General features: G+C 52.7%; 1 protein-coding gene across 5 annotated transcripts in view; it reads left to right on the top strand.

The window, feature by feature from the left end:
- BCAN (brevican) overlaps nucleotides 1–19,939 on the top strand; it is a 54,411-nt gene that overhangs the window by 4,561 nt on the left and 29,911 nt on the right. For 4 of the 5 annotated variants that reach the window (XM_048828065.2, XM_048828066.2, XM_048828069.2 and 1 more), the window contains 3 exons: nucleotides 12,466–12,552; nucleotides 16,131–16,523; nucleotides 18,786–18,960. In XM_048828065.2, coding sequence (XP_048684022.2) covers nucleotides 12,474–12,552; nucleotides 16,131–16,523; nucleotides 18,786–18,960 — 647 coding nt within the window. In that variant the 5' untranslated portion in view covers nucleotides 12,466–12,473. Of the gene's footprint in view, nucleotides 1–12,056; nucleotides 12,108–12,465; nucleotides 12,553–16,130; nucleotides 16,524–18,785; nucleotides 18,961–19,939 lie in introns of all 5 variants that reach the window. The other variant, XM_048828067.2, reaches the window with a different exon arrangement.

Below are 19,939 nucleotides of genomic sequence, written 5' to 3' on the forward strand. Positions count from 1 at the left end.
AAGGCAGTTTTCAAGCCAAGAAGATCTGAACAGAGGTGGCAAGGCTGAGAAATAGAGGACACCGGGATGCAGTGGAGAAGGCTCTTGCACCTACAATGTGCAAGGGGAGGAGGCGGCCGGGGCCAGGCAATGGGCACGAAATACACTGGTGGTTTTAAGGGAAGCTAGACAACGGGGCTGCTTTTGAAAGCTCTGTGCTCAGACGCTGGTTTTGGCCACAGTTTCCTCCTCCTCCTCCATCTCAATTCTCCAGCGCTTTGAAACCTGCCAAGAAACCCCAAGCAAAAAATCTGAACCGGTCATTTTCCCTTATTGCTGTCAGAGGGCTCCCTGAATCTTTACGCCAAGCAGCAGGAAGGGCGGGAAACACTTATCTCGCTTGCCGCGCTACTCAGACTAGATGTTTATTTATGGCTGTTTCGTTCTTCAGAAGCGCTCCGGAGGTTTACAAGTGACTTCACCTTGCTGTCCGCCTCTTAGTGGAATCATGAAGGCAGGTGGCATGGGCTAAACGTTGCCTCCCAGGACTGGGAGGCAGGATGCCAGGTTTCTCTTTCCACTGAACGTGGTCCAGTGGTTAGACTGGGGCAGGCTGGCCATCAGGACTCCTGGGTTCTATTCCTAGGGAACGTGATCTAGGGGGTTAGAACAGGAGGAACTGACAGTCAGGACTCCTAGGTGCTCTTCCCAGCTCTGGGAGGAGAATGTTGTCTAGTGGTTAGAGCAGACGGGGAGTCAGGATTCTATCCTACCTCTGCCACTGTGTGAGCATGGGCAACTCACTCCGCCCCATCCCCCCAAAACCACTCTGTGCCTCAGTTTCCACCACGGTCAAATGAGAATTTGTAAAGTGCTTTGAGATGAGTAAAAGCAAGAAGAGAGGAGTATAGTTTAAATGCTCTCCTGAACTGCTTGGTTGATACCAAGTACCACACACTGCAGGGGGTAAGCTGCACTTTTTCGTTCCCAAAAGAGACAGACAGGGGAAGCATATTAATATGTTTTTAAACATGAGCCCAGATATCTGGCCAAATTCCAGTCTGGGTAATTATATTCTGCCTGCTTAAATGTCGCCAGGGGCTTTAATGGGATGTGGTTTCCTTCTTCACTTCCTACCTTAAACGGTTTAGTTGGTGCTGTTATATGAGGCCACAGTGACCCATCCCAGAAGTGGCTGCATTTCAGCAATCTTGCATATCGCTCTCCTCAGCACCCAGATGCTTGTGAGACCCAACAGTGATGACCGTTGTGACCTCAAGCTTTCTGTGTTGCTGCTGGTCTGATGCAGTCCCTGCTTTTATCCCAGCATGCCCCGAGCCTCCTTCTCCTGAAAACATATATGAGAAGAGCTCTGCCCTGCACCATGTGCTCCCTCGTCTGATGGAGTTAATACAACAAACTCCTGTTGCACTCTGCCAAAGGTTAGCACAGGGGTCCTGGACTCCTGGGTTCTATTCCTGGTCTGGTCACTCTGTGACCACGGGTGAGTCACAGTCCCTTCCCGTGCCTCAGTTTCCTCATCTGCAAAATGGAGCTAATACTCCTTCAACTCCCTGGGATGCTGTGGGGATGTCCTCGCAAGTCCTTGGAAGATGCTAAGTGCATATTAATGGACTGATTTGGGAGATTGTTTTAGTAGTCATTTCCCCCGGCAGGAAGAAGACCCATTTCTGCTGTGAGTGGGTAGTGCTCCGGGGCTCTTGGATAGGGAAACCAGGGCTAGTGGGTTTTTCAAAATGCACCAAGCTCTTGAACTAAAGCAGGGATCTCAAACTCAAATCACCACGAGGGCCACATAAGGACTAGTACATCAACCTGAGGGCTGCATTACTGAAACCTTTTCATACAAAGATACAAAAGCCCACCCCCCTGCCCCGCCCCCACTCCACCCTTTCCATGAGGCCCTGCCCCTACCCCCCTCTTCCCATCCCTTCCCCACCCCCATTCCAACCCCTTCCCCAAAATCCCCTCCCCAAATCCACCACCTCCCTGCCCCTATTCCAACCCCTTCCCCAAATCCCTACCCCGGCCCCGCCTCTTCTCCGCCTCCTCCCCTGAGCATGCCATGTCCCCACTCCTCCCCCCTCCCTCCTGGAAAGTCCTAAGCGCTGCCAAACAGTTGTTTGGCGGTGGGAAGCGCTGGGAGGTAGGCAGAGGAGCGGGGATGTGGTGCTTTGGCGAGGGGGAAGTGGGGTGGGAGGGGAGCTTGGCTGTCGGTGGAGTCGGCGCCTATGGCAGGCCGCAGGAAATAACTGCATGTTTGAGACCCCTGAACTAAAGGATCAATGCAGAAAGAAAAAGGAAAGAAAAATCGCTCAAAGATTTCTGGAACGAGGTCTAACACACTGGCTGGGGCGGTAGAAGCCTGGCATAGCAGGGAACCTGTACAGTAATAATCATCATCCCTTGCTCTTCTAGAGCATTTCTCATTAATAGATGTCAAAGCACTTTACAAAGGAGATCTGTATCATTATCCCCACTGTACAGACAGGGAAACTGAGGCACAGGGCGATGACATAACTTGCTCGAGGTCACCCAGTAGGCCAGTGGCAGAGCCAGGATTAGAACCCAGGTCTCCTGCTGTACCCACTAGGCAAGATGATATAAGAGAGCAGGATCTTACCCTCTGTGTACAGTACACCTGAGTATATGTCTGTATACGTCGTGTGTGTGTATCTCTGTGTCCATATGTATCTATGTGTACACTTGTATGTCCGTAGGTATATATATGTGTGTGTATGTGATTGGTCGTGTGTTTATATGCGTATGTAAGTATTTGTACGCGTGTGTGCATACTTAAATATATGGGTGTGTGCATATAGCTGAACAGGGTATTTGTGGGGCCATGCTCGTGTTTGTACAGGACTGTGTGTATCAGTGTGTACATGCGTGTGAGGGGGATCTTCCCACACTGCTGTTAGAAGCCACCTTCCTGCAGATTGCGTTCTGACCTCCCCACCTTCGTTGGCTCTTGGCACAGCCCTCTGAAGGGCAGAGAGTCTGCGTGGCACCCAGCCCTGAGGCCCCAGCCGCGCTGACTCAGCACGGTGAGATCCAGGTGAGGGGGAAGGCGAGCCCAGGATGCTGACAGCAGCCTGCCCTCTCTAGCAAATGGCCCCTTTCCAGGCCGGAGATCTCACAAATTCCCTGGAAATCTGGACTCTATTAGGATCTGCAATACGATAGCACCCAGGGGCCCCCAACTCAGACCGGGACTCCCTTGTGCCAGGAGCTGTACATGAGCACAAGACAGCTGTGTAGGTCCCTGAATACAGATTAGGTGGAACTGTAGCCTAAGCAACGTGCTCCAGATCACAGAGAGCCCAGGGACAGAATCCAGGGGGTTGATCCTCGGTTACACACAAGACCCCTTTGTGTTGCTTTGGCAAGGGGACAAAGTGCCATCCTAAGAAACCCCTCTTGTGACAACTTAGCCAGAGCACACTGCACTGTGGCTATTCTCTGCTTCCTGGGGGGCAAGGCAAGTAAAGTGCAAGTTACAGCAGCCTCTGGGCTGCTCTAGCTGACACCAGGGTCCAGGCAGAGCCCTGCAGAGCTCCAGCATACAGGGACATAAGCCACCTTTATGCCCCATCCTTCTTCTCTGAACAGACTAACTGACAATGAGGCCACTGCTCTCCAACTGTGAGGTAGCATGGTCTAGTGGGAAGATCATGGGACTGAAAGTCAGGAGACCTGGGTCTGTTCTCAGCTCTGCCCCGACTTGCTACATGACCCTGGGCAAGTTCGTTCCCTTCTATCTGCCTCAGTATCCCTCCCACCCTATGTCTATGTAGGCAGCAAGCTCTTTGGGCCTGGAACCAGCTCTATATATGTACAGCGCCTAGCACCTAGCTATTACAGTAGTAACATTGCCTGGGTGCTAACCACTGGACCACCACTACCTGCCTGACTCCATTTCAGAGTAGAAAACTCATCTCAGTGCGCTCAGCCGAGCAGCTGCTCCCTGCACCATCCTTCGATTTATTCCTTTTCCACAAACTCCCCACTGGCTCCAGCTCATTGCGCCCGAACTATCAGCCCTGCTCTGCTCCATTGTTCTCACAGACCCTGGGCAGAGCAGCCCGTTCCTCGAGCAAGGAGCCCAACTCCGTGGGCATGACCGGGGGACGGACATGGGGTGGGGGAAGGGGCTCTTGGAGGCCACGTGCCTTTGTGAGCACGACGTCTTGCCATGGCCAAGCCATTTGCTGTCTCTGCAGATCTGGATCTCAGCTGCATCCCCCGCTATCTCAACCGGAGCGGCAGCTGCTGGCCTTCAAAGCGTGGGCCCTGAGCCAGCCGGATCGGAGCCGTTAGCCCTGGGAGCGTCATTCTCATCTGCTGAATGCAATTAGAGGGGAAGGAAGAAATATGTGTGCGGCCGGGGCTGGGGTGGGGGCTTGTGACACCCGCTTCCCATCTCCCCACCCCCTTGCCCAGTCTGGAACAGAGAGCTCCATTCTCCTTCCCTGGGGGGTAACCCACCAGGCCCTAAGTCACTGACTCCAGAAGAAACCCTCCCCTCTTCCCGTTTCCACTCTGTTAGGCTGCTGCCAAGTTTTTCTTGCCAACACGACGGCTCCCGAGTGCGTCCATCACAATGCGCCCCCTTTTCTGCATCTCCAGCAGGGGATGCCCCCCCCTGCCCCCACCCCCATCCCCATCCCCTTCCCACTGCACCGACAGCAGACCCAGCTCTGCTTCAAGAGAAGAACTGAGGAGTCCTCGCTGCACTGGAGAGACAGTATGGCTGAGTGGCTAGCGCACAAGACAGGGACACAGAAGACCTGGGTTCTCTCACTAGCTCTTCCTGCTCCTATTCTGTGCCTCAGTTTCCCCCTTTGTCAGATGGCAAGAATGAAACTGACCTCCTTTGGCAAGTATGTTGAGGCTGTGCCTGAAAAGCACTCGCTAAGAACCAGGTGTTATTATTGTTCGATGGGCCACAGAGAACGGACCCAGCCCCCAGCTGACAGGGCGCCTTTGTGGTCCCTCCTTCATGGTAGGAACGGAACGCATCTTCCCCTACCGGCGTCAGTACGTCTATGCTGCAGCTGGACCCGAGCCTCCCACCCCAGGGGATGAGCGCGTGGGCCTGAGCGCACCCCGAGCCTCTGCCGGTGATGCGACGTGCACACGGTTCTTCCCAGCGTGTGCCCTGCTAACAACCGTCCGTCTACCCGGCCCAGGCGGCTTGCTGCCAGCCGTCAAGGGGAGCGGGTGGAAAATCCTCCAGCTGGACCAGGCGCCGCTGGAAAAGGCTCTTTCTTCTAAATTGACGCTTTCCGGGGGAAACAGGCTGATTGCGACAATTCCCCCCCCCCCAAACAAAATTTAAATACGAAAGCGTCTTGATGAGGCCGGAAGGGAACGTTTTGATTGTTCCTGTCGAGAGGACTTGGTTTTAAAAACGGGACTTTACTGTCTATTCTGGTGAGAGGCGCTAGGCCAGGGAGTTGTCCCTTGCCAGCCCAGGCGGGTGGCTTCGTATAAAAAAAGAGCCCCCCCACTTTGCCTGGGGCAGTTGGAATTTTAAGGCGGAAGGTAGAGAGAAGGGGGGAGACGTGCTTGGAAGATACCATGGGAGCTCTCAGTGGGCTGCGTGGAAATTACGGGCTGGCTGTTGCAAAGCAGAGAGGTGCTTTTCCTTTGCAAGAGCATTCTGAGCCGCTGTCCTTGGAAAGCATGTTGGGGCAAGGGTATGCACGTGGGATTGCATGCGTGTGGGTGCGTGTGAGCATTGGTGGTGTGCAGGAAAGCAGTTGCATGTGTTTATATGAGGGGAAAAGCACGGGGGAGATTAGCCATGTGCCAGGGCGTGCAGGGAGCCTGCCAGTGTGCGAGCCTGGGGAGTGTGTGCGTGTGCATGGTTTTGCACATGCACGTGCATATGGGGGGGGGCCTGTGCACGCTGGTGCAGATGTGTGCAAAAGCAGGCGTGCCTGGCAATGCACATCAAAAGCGGGACTTTACAGGAAGGATTTCTTCTCTTCCCTTGTTTCTGGGAAAGATGCCAGGGCCCAGGATGTGCTGCGGCTGACTCATCCTGCAGCCGAGTCCCCGAAAAGCCACCTCTCTGTGTGTCTCCTTTGCCTCCTGCCGGCTGACAGTGCACCTTGTGATGGGGGATGACGAATCATCACATGACGGGGGGGGGGGGGGGGGGGTTGGGTTGAGAAGGCCTTGAATGGGGATCAGAGCAGGTGACCTTCCAACAAGGAGACAAGCTGCTGGGACAGGGGAGCCGGCGGGGGGGCGGGCTGAGCAAATGAGGGTCTCAGAGGAGACGGCAAAGCTGAGGACAGGCCAAGCAGCCGCCAGACTTCTCTGCTTCTGGCCAGGGGACCTGGCATTTCATCACGGCCTCGGCGACAAGCGTCGTGTGTGTGTGTGTGTGTGTGTGTGTGTCTTGGGAACGGGACGCAGCTGCTCCAGCCAGCTCCCTCAAACTTCCCCACCCTGCTGCTAATACAGCCAGCCCAGAGCACTGCTCCTGGCTCTGGGGGTTCCCAGGAATCATAGAATCATAGAATATCAGGGTTGGAAGGGACCCCAGAAGGTCATCTAGTCCAACCCCCTGCTCAAAGCAGGACCAATTCCCAGTTAAATCATCCCAGCCAGGGCTTTGTCAAGCCTGACCTTAAAAACCTCCAAGGAAGGAGATTCTACCACCTCCCCAGGCAACGCATTCCAGTGTTTCACCACCCTCTTAGTGAAAAAGTTTTTCCTAATATCCAATCTAAACCTCCCCCACTGCAACTTGAGACCATTACTCCTCGTTCTGTCATCTGCTACCATTGAGAACAGTCTAGAGCCATCCTCTTTGGAACCCCCTTTCAGGTAGTTGAAAGCAGCTATCAAATCCCCCCTCATTCTTCTCTTCTGCAGGCTAAACAATCCCAGCTCCCTCAGCCTCTCCTCATAACTCATGTGTTCCAGTCCCCTAATCATTTTTGTTGCCCTTCGCTGGACTCTCTCCAATTTATCCACCTCCTTCTTGAAGTGTGGGGCCCAAAACTGGACACAGTACTCCAGATGAGGCCTCACCAATGTCGAATAGAGGGGAACGATCACGTCCCTCGATCTGCTCGCTATGCCCCTACTTATACATCCCAAAATGCCATTGGCCTTCTTGGCAACAAGGGCACACTGCTGACTCATATCCAGCTTCTCGTCCACTGTCACCCCTAGGTCCTTTTCCGCAGAACTGCTGCCTAGCCATTCGGTCCCTAGTCTGTAGCTGTGCATTGGGTTCTTCCGTCCTAAGTGCAGGACCCTGCACTTATCCTTATTGAACCTCATCAGATTTCTTTTGGCCCAATCCTCCAATTTGTCTAGGTCTTTCTGTATCCTATCCCTCCCCTCCAGCGTATCTACCACTCCTCCCAGTTTAGTATCATCCGCAAATTTGCTGAGAGTGCAATCCACACCATCCTCCAGATCATTTATGAAGATATTGAACAAAACCGGCCCCAGGACCGACCCTTGGGGCACTCCACTTGATACCGGCTGCCAACTAGACATGGAGCCATTGATCACTACCCGTTGAGCCCGACAATCTAGCCAGCTTTCTACCCACCTTGTAGTGCATTCATCCAGCCCATACTTCCTTAACTTGCTGACAAGAATACTGTGGGAGACCGTGTCAAAAGCTTTGCTAAAGTCAAGAAACAATACATCCACTGCTTTCCCTTCATCCACAGAACCAGTAATCTCATCATAGAAGGCGATTAGATTAGTCAGGCATGACCTTCCCTTGGTGAAGGAGCCCCACCATCACCGCCTGGGGATGGGAGAGGTGGGCCCCCAAGGCTGAAACTCTGGATCCAGTCCTCCAGTGCCAGGGGGGTGCGCAAGCATCCGTCTAGGATATTTATTGGGTCCCCCGTTCCCCTAGTGTCCCAGCACCTCAAAAGCTTATTGTTACAATCACAGACTCACAGCATTAGAAGGGACCGCAAGGGTCATCTAGGCCAGTGGCTCTCAACCAGGGGCCCAGGGCCCCCTGTGGGGCCACGAGCAGGTTTCAGGAGGCCACCAAGCATGGCCGGTGTTAGACTCATTGCGGCTCAGGGCAGAAAGCCGAAGTCCCACCGCGTGGGGTTGAAGCCCGGGGCCATGAGCCCCGCCACCCGGGGCTGAAGCCGAAGCCTGAGGAATGTAGCTTCGCAGTTCCCCTGTGGCGTGGGGCCCTGGGCAATTGCCCTGCTTCCTCCCCCCACCCACCCAATGCCGTCCCTGGCTTTTATATGCAGAAAACCAGGTGTGGCACTGCGGGGCCGTGGAGTTTTTATAGCATGTAGGGTGGGGGCCGGGGCCTGTGAAAGGAAACGGCTGCGAGCCCCTGATCTGGTCTAACCCCCTGCCACGATGCAGGATTCGTTGCATCTAACTAGAGTCGCACAACAGGCCCTGGGAGGCCGGGGAAGAGAGGGACTGAGCCCCAACCAGATTAAATGTGCTGCTTGGGGAGAAGGTGGCGTTGCTTTACATCAGTGGTTCTCAACCTGTTTCTCACCGGGGGCCGCGTATGCGGCTCGCAGTGTGGTACATGGGCCGCGGGTTGAGAACCACAGCGTCCCCCCTTAAAACGGCCCACAGTCCCCTATGCCCAGCGCCCCCGCCCAGAGCGGGGCCAGGAGCGGAGCCAGGTGCAGAGAAGGGGGGCCAGGAGCGGAGCCCCACCTAAAACCTGGGGCCGCTGCAGCAAACCCCTGGTGCCCTGCACCCCCTCACTGCCCAGAGCGCCCCCTGCAAACCTATCCACAGACCCACTCCCCCGCCCCGTGCTGGCAGGAGTGCTGGTGCAGGCTGCAAGACGCTGTCTCCCCCTCAGCCAGCCCCGCCCCCTGCCAGACCAGAGCCGCAAATTTTGAATTTTTTTTTTTTAGGCACACCGCTGGGCCGCGGGTGGAGAGCCGCTGCTTTAAATAGTTCCCGAGCCCTCTAGTGGTGCTCCTGGTGGCACGCGGTTTGCCAGGCGGCCACACCGCTCTGGGATTTGCCACGGGGAGGATGGCCTAGGGTTGCCGACAGCCCCTCATTACAAGAGATGCCCCTTCCCCCCCCCCATCTCTGTAAAACAAGATCGGGAATTGCTGAGTGCTACCAAAAGCAGCAAGAAATGCCCCTGGTAAATGCAGAGGAGTGCTGCTTAGTATTATTCTTAACCAGAATATCAGGAAGAGGGGTAGGGCGGGGGTGCTAGGAAAACAGTCCCTTATTTTTGAAATACAATGCTGGCAACCGTAGATAACCTGCCCATGTGGAGAGCCGCCTGGCCAACGCTAAATGTCCAAGAAGCAGGAGCCAGGCCTCCGAAACCAGGAGGTTTTAGGCATTTAAAAAAAAAATCCTTATGATTTTGAAGCTGATTTGGGGATGTCTTTCGTTTGCTTTCTGGGCCGTTGGGCGCTCGGGGCTCACACGTTTCAAGGTTCTCTTTGCAAAGATGACCCCTAGACTCTTATTACAAAACACCCAGCTGAGATTCTCCCATCGTCACGTTCTGCCAGGAGCTGGGGCTTTACGGAAAACACTGATTCTAGCGAGACTCAGAATGGGCGACGCCAACGAGAAGCAAAAGACGCAACACTAACTTGGCCCAGGGCATTGCGATGGGGAAGGGGCCAAATCTCTTGTGGTCCTGACGTGAGGGGGGGGGGGGGGTTGAACCTGCTTTCTCGGGTTGAAGCAGTCTTGAGAGCAAATCACTCAAGCTGCGATGGCGCCCTGGGAACGGAAAAAAAAGAAATCATCCAACAAAGGCTTTCTCGTTTCAAAGGCTAAAGGCAAACCAGCCCTGGTGGGACTGGCCTGATCCCACGAGCTACCGGCTGCTGGGGTTGAATCCCAGCCCTGGCTTCAGAGCGATGGGCTTTGTATTTTTTATTCCCTCTCTCTCCAGAGCTGTGATCTTGAATTCCAATTCATCCGGAGAGAACAACAAAAGCCCCAACTTGGCTCTAGCATGGCTAAGTTTGGAAAGGAACAGGAAAGCTGGGGAGGGGCGCGTGGTGTTCAGAGATCTCTCCGTGCTCACAAGAAATCTGGTTTATTCTCTGTCTGCATCCAACTGACTCTGTGTAACAAGAGCCGCACAGTGTATGGTCCAGTCTCCGTCTGGGAAACCCAACCCTTAAAGACAGTCTCCAGCATCATCCGTTTGTGTGTGCGTACGACGAAATCGACATCTACCGGCATTTGCCTATAAAAATCAAACCCTTCCAACCTAATTCAAATGATAAAACCGCCTTGAACTACAGCCATCTGCCCTTGTTCCACCAAACAGCCTGTGAGGTAGGGTAGTGCTGTTATTCCCGTTGTACAGCGTGCCTCAGTTTCCTCGGGGAGACTAAGTAACCTACCCAAGGTCACGGAAAGAGTCCATGGCACAGCAGGGAATGGAATCCAAGGCTCCCAGGCTAGCGCCCTAACCGCTGCACCAGACTCCCTCTCCCTGCTGGCTGCAGAGAGAGATGCAGCGAGACGGACACTGGCGGTCAGCAGAGAGGGGAAAATCACATGGCAGAGTCAGCGTCAGCCCTTGGAAAACTTCTTAGAGATTAATTCATTGGGAGCAGTGGGGGAGATGGGGAAGTCTCTTTGTGCCAAGCAGCACTGAGAAACGGCCAGGGATATAATAAGCTCTTTGGTCAGCGCTCGGCATTCACAGCCTGTGAGCAGCGAACCTCCAGCGTGAGCAGAATTTCAAAGGAAGGCCATCTTGGGCCTCCCCCCATGATCTTTGTACACCACTGTGAAATCCTTTTGCAGCTTCTCTAACTAATCAATGACCTCTCCGCCCCCAACCCCACCCCAGTGGGTCTAGCAGACTGTCTGGGGCAAACAGGATCTTGCAAAACACACGTTATTAACACCCAGCTTGGGTTCGTAACCACAACGCCACCCAGAATGACGCCCAGCTGAAATCCAGCCACGCTGCTCTCATTATATTAAGGGTTTTCTTCAGTGTCCCATGAAGCCAGGAGCTTTCAGGTTGTCGCCGAAGGCAAGGCATCCTGGAGTAGGTTTCAGAGTGGTAACCGTGTTAGTCTGTATCAGCAAAAACAACGAGGAGTCCTTGTGGTATTTTAGCTTGGGCCAGAACCAAACTCCTGGATCCAAATGCCCTCCCCCCCACCACGCTCACCAGCTTTGGAACAGTTTCAGAACTTGGCAAGCGCCGATGCCAGTTTTACGGCCGCATCGCCAGATTTATGCAGGGATAAGTCAGCGGAGAATTGCTCCCTTCAGATTTGGATCATGCCTACAGACCCAGATTCTCATTTACCCTACGGACCTTTGAACTCTAATTGATGTCCTCTTAAGGCCCCTCTACTCTGCCAGAGTTGGGTAAAGAGGTTCCTAGTGCAAATTAGATCCCATTTATTTCCCTACAGGACCCTTGCTTCATTCAGTGTACAGAAAGGCCGGTGCTCTGGGAATGAACTGGGGCTGTGTAGCAAAGAAGGCTGTTTGTAACTACAGCCCTGAGCAATGAATTTCTTAGCCTCTCTGAAACTCTAGACATGGAAGGAAGGTAACTTAAGTGAACAGCCTCAGTTCTGCAGAACAATCTCACACAAGCAGAGATACAGAAAATTCCCCCCCCCCCCCAGGAATTTATCTGTTTTTATTACCACCACAACAAAAACAGGTGAAAATCAGTGCAAAAAACGATTAATCATTGTTCTGGGTAAATATCGGGGTTTATTTTGTTGGCTGGAAAGACGGGGGGGGGGGAGTTTTCAGCCGATTAATGGCTCGAATTCTGTTAATGCTGCAGCCAACCACGTCAATTAACACAGAACCCAGAACACAAGGCCATTGCTGAGTTTAAGAAAACAATCTCTCTCTAATCCCCAAATAAAACTTTTCATTTGAATCAAGAGGTTACCATTGTAGACTCAGAACTATTAGCCTATAAATATTTACATTTAATAATTGGGCCGCACCATTTGCATACACTCATTTTTTTTTTAAACTTTCAAATACTTCCCTGTGTTCTGAAACGTATTCTGATACAGATTTTCGTTTTCTTCCCATTTTAGCGTGTCAGATCTTTAAACTCTTATCTGCTAGCAGCTTGAAATGGGTACATGGTGAGCGTGAGATTCATCAGTTTGTTCAGATGCGCACACGCTTCAGAGCTCGTGTGCGTGCCTGTGTTTATTGTGTGTAGCTTCTAGACTAATACGTAGAGCTTTACTTCATAAACAGGGAGCTTTGCATATCCACACAGACTAATGTATTAACTTAATACAGATATCTCATGCAATGTTTTGTATATTCCTAATAAAACAAGTTATTTTTTTACATATTTGAATGATACAAAAGTAGGGTGAAAATCAGTAAAAAACTGCATAATACTTTTTGCAAAACCTGGGAATTTTTCGGTACAAATTGGTTTAAACCAAAAATGAAGGGGCTTACTCATCTTGTATATTTCCTCCCGCCCAGGTGGAGCGATGATGAACATGATGCTGCTGCTCTGGGTATTTTCCCGCCTTGCTTTTACAGACGCATTTATCTCTGGGGACAGTGCAGGTAAGTCGGACACCCTCCGAGCCAGTCAACAGGCAGCTTTGCGGTGGCTGCGGCCGAAATCCGATCAAAGCTGATTCAAGAGGCAGTAGGGTCGAGTGCATTAGGGCACGGGGCTGCCTCTGCAGGGACCTGGGGTCTAGTCCCGGCTGTGCCTCTGACCTTGGGCCAGTAACTTCTCCTGGATCTGTCTTGTTGAGTTGGGTTCAAGGCAGGGACTGTCTCCTGCTATGGGTACATGCAGCACCCAGCAGAATGAAGTCTGGATCCTGGTTTGGGGCTCTAGGCATTATTGTAACGCTTTTACAGGCAGGCCTCTTATTAAGGTTGCCCAACACTTCCCATTCTAAGACCCTGTTTTCAGTTGTTTTTAACTTTGCCAAACTTAAACCACCTGGGCTGAAAATTTTCCATGCCAGGTGTTTGACTTAGGCTGAATTTTATGGGGTGGTAGGAGGGGGGATTTTTGCTGAAATAGAGCAACCAGTTCTGAAAGTGAGGCCAGGAATAGAGACGTTCTTTGGCCCATATTACAGAAGTCAGGTGACCTTTCTTTGACAAGCTTTAATGCCCCTGCCCCCCCACCCCTCACTCCCCAGCTTTGGAGCAGGGACTTGAAATTTGACAGGGGGGTGGCCTCTGGATCCGGGAGCTGCCTTTTGCGGTCCCTGTGAAAATCCACTCAAATTTGACCAAGTCTTCGGTGGGAGAGGAGGGGAAGTTTGCACATGCCACATAGAGACTTAGAAAAGATGGGCTGGAAGGGACCTTGAGAGGTCACCAAGCCCAGTCCCCTGCGCTGAGGCAGGACCGAATAAACCTAGACCAGCTCTGACAGGGGTTTGTCCAACCTGTTGTTAAAAACCTCCAATGAGGGAGATTCCACAAGCCTGCTCCAGAGCTTACCTGCCCTAGAGTTAGAAAGTTCTTCCTGATGTCTCACCCAAATCTCCCTTGCTACAGATTAAGCCCCTTGCTTCTTGCCCTGCCGTCCCTGGACACAGAGAACAATCTATCCCTGTCCTCTTTATAACAGCCCTTCATTTGTTTGAAGACTTATCCACCCCCCTTCCCAGGCATGCTTTTCTCAAGCCCAGGGCTTTTTTAGTCTTTCCTCCTAGGTCAGGTTTTCTAAACCTTTGATCACTAAAACTTTGCACAGTATGCCCGCTGAGGTCTCACGGACCTCTGCCTTACGGACGACACCTGTTTGTACACCCCCAAAATGATATTAGCCTTTTCCGTGACTGTTTCCTGGTGTCCGCTCATTCAGACAGCTATCTGCGAGAATCCCCAGCTCCTTTCCAGCAGTATGCCCGTTAGTAGGTGGTCTTAGATTTGAGCTAAATTTCCTGAAGATTCTGCCGGCTCCGAGCGAGAGCTTGGGGCCAAGCAGGAATTTTCCTGCCATGACAGAGCTGGGCTGCCGCAGTGGGGCAGGCCCCTGACCTGAGAGTAGGCAACCTTGTGCTCTCCATGACCTCCCTGCTGGGCCCATGCTAAGCTTGCAAAGTCAAGCCCGCAAGAGTTAGGAAATGCTAGCAAAATGTCCCCCATGGTCATCTTCATTGTGAGACAATCTTTAATTACATGATCGTATACTCCCCCCCCCGCCCACCCCCACCCCAGGGCCCCTCCTCAATCAGCACACAAGATAGAGGGTGCTCTAGGGACATATCAGAGGGGTCTGTAGGACCCCTGTTGATGCAAAGCTGGGGAGTGGGGGGGGGCAATTGGCATTCCTCATTTTCTGGGTGCCTGTCTTGAGGCCCTAGGGCACGACTGGCAGAAGTGCCGGACGCTCGCAGCTACAGCTGTTCTCTGTGGGAGCTAGGCTTTGAGCCTGTGAAGTGCTACACGATGCTAAGTCGCATGAAAACCACCACCAGCTGCCTCAAATCGGGCACCCAAAATTAGCAGCTACGGCTGAGCTTCGTCTCTGTGTGCCGCAGTTCCCCCTCTGTCAAATGGGGATAATCGCACCCTGCCCCCACATGGGGGTGTTGTGAAACTAAAGTCATTAACAGCTGCCACGTGCCCCGATACCACAGTGAGGCGCACCAGGGAAAAGACCCCAAGAAATGTCACAGGTTCGTTCTGGGCTTGGCAGGCCTCCTCGGGGCTCCTCTGTCTCCATCACCTCCCGTCAGCCACAGCTCAGTCACTCGGAGAGGGCGGGGTCTGTTCCAGCTTGCCATCCAGTCCCCCAGCCGGCCAAACCCCCATCCAGGTCAACAGGAGAGTCCAGGTAAAAACCTGAACCAATGTCTTATACCGGGTCTTCAGTCTGGATGCACCCCTTTAGTGCCAAAGCTTTGCACGTCCCATCCTCCAAGGGGGTATACGTGTGGGGGAGGGTGATAAGGGAACCCCCTGCCTCAGGGGGCCAGCCCACAGCCCTTGTGTAAGCAGCGAGGGTCTGTCATTTCTTACAATCCCGCACCTGGGCCCTGTCCTACCTTGGCCAGCTTGCAGGCGTCTCTCTCCCAGGGCTGCATTCTCTTTCTCAGAGCAACTCTCGCGTCTCCAGCACCCAGCCTCCCGCCTGCAGCTGTGGTTAATGGGCCAGTGAGTACCAGCTGGAGAGGTAAAGCACCCATCTGTTAACCCCTTCCCCGCTGCCACAGCGTGAGCGCTGTACCTCCCAGCACAAGGAAGTTAGCCCTTCTGGCTTCAGAGCAGGGTTTCATTCACTAAATTAAGCAGCATTCATTAAATTAAGGCCTGGGGCCAGGCAGTGAACAGCAAGCAGAAAGCAATGCATGGAATAGCAGTTTGCCGAGTGAGCCCCGTCACTGAATAAAGCAGGGGTCCTGGGGGGAGAGGTGCCAAACCCACGCATGAAGTCTGTGGGGTCACACCCCGGGTGAATTTGCCCCAGAGGGAGGTTTCCTGAGCTGTCCCTGGGCATGTTTTAGTTAGGTCTCTACAGATACCCCTGCACGGCAGCACCAGGTGGGGTCTTAAGGTGGGTTAGTTAACTCGGGTTAAAACAACAGTGGAGACAGAACTCCTCAGCTCCCAACGTGGGTAGCAGCTCAAGTTAAAGCCTGGGTTTGTACAGCACCAAGCACTTGGCAGCCTGGTCAATGACGAGGTGCTAAGGTAATACAAATAATAATATAAGGGAACCTGGGGTTGAACTTGGAGCTGCTCACCCGATTGTCCATGGTTTCACTGCTAGTTTAACCCTACCTGGGAGCTCACCCAACACCCTGCACACACTCACAGTGCTCTGATCAGGGCTCTGGGCTCAGCCCTCTTGTCAGAGTGACGTTAAACGGCGCAAGGTCCAAGCAGACAGACGTCACACTGAAATCCAGGTCCGGAGAGGGGATCACAGGCAGTTAAAATTACTGAGAAGAGACAGAAAAGCAGCAATTTATGGACAAACAGACTGAAAATGCCAAGCACTGTGTGGTGTAAGTGTGTATGTGTCCACGTGCGTGTGTGTTACCAGTGATCTTTGCTGGATGGAATCGTTACTGCTCAGTTGCGTGTCATGGACCCTATACTGCACAAAACTAACTGGGTTCTCCTGGATGACTGCTGACCTTTTGTTTCCTCCCTCTCCCTGGCAGACGACCTCAAGGCTCTGAGGGTCTCCATTGCCAAACACCCGCCAGTCCGGGCAGTGCTGGCAGGCACCCTCACCATTCCCTGCCACGTCACCTACCTGCGTCCCCTGGCCACCTCTAGTACAGCGGGGCGCCGGGCGGTGTTGGGGGCGCCCCGGGTCAAATGGACCTTCATCTCTGAGGGGAAGGAGGCTGAGATCCTGGTGGCTCGGGGGCAGAAGGTGAAGGTGAGCGAAGGCTACCATTACCGTGTCTCCTTGCCCTTCTACCCGGCCACGCCCACTGACGCCACTTTGGTGATGAGCGAGCTCCGGTCCAATGACTCCGGGATCTACCGCTGTAATTTGCAGCACGGCATCGAGGACGGGCATGACCTGCTGGAGGTGAAGGTCAAAGGTAACAGCACCCTAACCCTGACATCTGTCGCGGGGATGGGGGTGGGACGGGATGAAGGTCTGGCACAAGCCCCGGAGGGATTGTGATTGCCTGACTGCCTGTATAAGTCAGGCCCACTGCGTGAACGGTCAGTGGCGGGGATTGAACTGGGGACATCTGGTGGTAAGCGCACAAGCCTCTAGCGCATGAGCTAAAAGGCCCGTCTCTGTTCGCGAATGCTATCGTAGCCTTGTTATATTGTATTATTATCGTATTACTCCATCTTGTTATTCCCTGCTTGACTTAGCTTTCTGCAGCTCTTGACTCTACGTGGAGGGGTTAACCCCACTTCCTCTTGCGTCGAGATGTGTGAACATAACCCCCCCACTAACACAGCGTGTACTCTGTCGTCCTCTAGTGGCTGAACTACTAAAGGATAACAGCCTACCACAGCTATCACTTCTTGGAGTTGCTCTTTTTGTTCAAGCACTAGTTGGCTGTGCTGTGTCCAGGGTTCAGTAACTGCTGACGTCTCACACTGGTCATACCGTGGTGTGTCATTAGATGAATACTTTTATTTATTGCCAGGACTGCAGAGAAGTTTCTGATATGCTGTTATTTATTTCACTTTGATGGATTTCCCTGGCAAAACCAAACAATTTCCTTAATGCACTCTGTAGGCTATTTCTCCTGGTTTCAATTAACTTTGCACACTTCTAATATTCAAGTGTTAATCTCATAAGATTCCCCGTTTCTTCCCCCTCCCCTCCCGGAGACAGGTTGTATTGCTTATGGCAAAAGCCCCCTGCAAAGTCCAGCTGGCAACGCACCCTCTCCTCTCCTGCCTGCCTATCCCTTCTCATTGGTTTCTGCCTTTCTGCAAAACCGGCAGGAAGCCCAAGTTCGCCCATTCATTTTAGAAATGTTTCCGGCTGCTCTGATTCCTCGCTTGACATTGCCAGACATGCAATTTACACTGGAGCGATGGGCAGCCTGGTTTATGGATGATTTCCTCTGCAATTTTGCAGTGGCTCTTTAGTGGAGGGAAATCATGGTCTTGCAGTTAAAGCTTAGAAGCAGGAGTCAGGACTCTTGTGTTCTGTTACTAACTTGCTGTGTCACTTGGGGCAAATCACGTCCCTTCTTTGTGCCTCAGTTTCCCTATCTGTAAGGGGGGGAGGGGACACTAATGATTCTTGTCCAGCTCAGAGGGAAACTGTGAGTGCTAGTTTACATCAAGATCATTGCACAAAAGGGCAAAACTATGAAAAATAGTTAGCACTTATACAGCATGCTGCATGTAGATATCTCGGACTTCCTAAAGATGGGTATTTTCATCTCCATTTGACAGACAGGGAAACTGAGGCACGTAAAGACGGGAAATTACGTGGCCGAGGCCACAAAGGAAGTTGGGGGGCAGAACCGGACTTAGAACCCCCCTCTCCTGATTCTTTGCTCTCACCCCCATCCTACATTGAGTGGATGATCATGTTTTCAGAACAGTCAGGACCCAACGGCTGGAAAATGAAGAGAGTCAGGGTAGAAATAAGGTGCAAATATTTAACAGCGAGGGGCAATCAGCCTTCGGAACAACTGACCTCCGGGGAGGGGGGCTGTCCGTCACTTCAAATCTTTAAATCAAGACTGGATAAAAGCTGCACTCTAGTTCAACAAGAAGTTCCCCTCGTGGTGTCTGCATCACAGGATGAAGTTCTCAGGCCTGTGCTATGCAGAAGACCAGACTAGATGATCAAAATGGTCCTTTCTGGCCTTAAGATTTTGCATAGGATCCTATGATCTGTCATAACAGGCTACTGATGTACGCAGCAAGCGAATGCATTCAGGGCGTACAAGGCCTAGACCAGGGGTTCTCAAACTTCATTGCACTGCAACCCCCCTTCTGACAACAAAAGTTACTACACGAGCCCAGGAGGGGGGACCGAAGCCTGACCCCACCCGAGCTCCACTGACCCGGGCAGGGTGGCCAAAACCAAAAGTCTGAGCCCGGTCAACCAGGGCTGATGCCCTTGGGCTCAGGCTTCAGCCCCGGGTGCCGGGTCTCAGGCTTTGGCTTCGGCCCTGGGTGGTGGAGCTCGAGCTTCGGCCCTGGGCCCCAGCAAGTCTAACGCCTGCCATGGTGACCCCATTATGTATTGAGACAGCACCGTAGCTGGCTGATGGTGAGTGTGCAGTACTGCACCTCCCTAATCCCCCTGGATTAATGGCCCACCAGACCTGTGTTTGCAAGGACATTTAGATGCTGTTTCACACTCTGTCCTCTAGGGGTGGTGTTCCTTTATCGGGAGGGCTCCACGCGCTACGCCTTCACCTTTGCCAAGGCTCGGGAGGCCTGCGCCAGGATAGGGGCACAGATCGCCACCCCCGAACAGCTGTACGCCGCCTATTTCAGTGGCTACGAGCAATGCGACGCGGGCTGGATCGCAGACCAGACGGTCAGGTGGGCAACTCACGCAGAGGATAGATTCAGGTGGATGCGGAACTCACATGACACATTGTTCACCTGTGGAACTCACCGCCACTGGATATTAAGGAGATGAATAATGATAAGTTCCAATACGGGGCAATCCACTTCCCCAGTACCAAAATGGAATTCTTCCTATGCCACTGTACAGTGATGATGATATGATATGTATTACAACAGTGCCTTGAGACCCCAGTACTGGACTGGGACCCCATTGTGCTAGGCACTGTACACATCCCTAAGGAAAAGATGGCCCGCGTGCCAAAGAGCTTGCAGTCTAAGACAATGTACATGGCTTTGGTGAACTTTTCTCCAAATTAAACACTGATTAGAGCAGGCTGAAATTTTCCACCTGCAACGATTCCAAAGCTGTCTGGAGTTTGGAGGAGCTCTTGGGCACAGTTTTCAATCTCTTTAACCTAGAGATTGCAAGCAAGCATCAGGAGGTCATCACCACCCTGTTCTTCCCATGTAGCTAAATGGGACAGGTGGTTGGCTTGGAGGAGATTCCTGGAAAGGGAAAGGTTGAAAACCACTGCTCTAGGAGCCTGATTGAAACCCCATGGTTGTCAAAGGAAAGGCTCCCATTGATTTCAATGAACTTCAGAGCAGAGTTGCTGGTCACCTAATCAACGGGCCCTAAATGGGCTAACATTTCCAAATGTGGCCACTGGCTTTGAATGCCGGGGTCTTGGTTGCCTCACCTTGGATTTTTAGAAAGTGCTGGCTCCCCTCAAAGTCAGCTGGAGCTGCAGGTGCTTTTGGAAATCAAGCTGCCAGGGTGGTCACGAAGGGGGTGTTCCAGAAAACAGTGGCATCCAAAAATCAGTGGCCACTTGGGGTGGGGCTACTTTGCCAGGGTCACCTAAGCCCTCTGCTGGGAGCCACCCAAGGGTTTAGCACAGCATCTGACCGGCTGGCTCCAGCAGTCCTTTTCTCTCTGTGGAAAATCAGT

Source organism: Caretta caretta, chromosome 24 (genome assembly GCF_965140235.1).
Source record: "Caretta caretta isolate rCarCar2 chromosome 24, rCarCar1.hap1, whole genome shotgun sequence".
Classification (NCBI taxonomy): Eukaryota; Metazoa; Chordata; order Testudines; family Cheloniidae; genus Caretta; species Caretta caretta.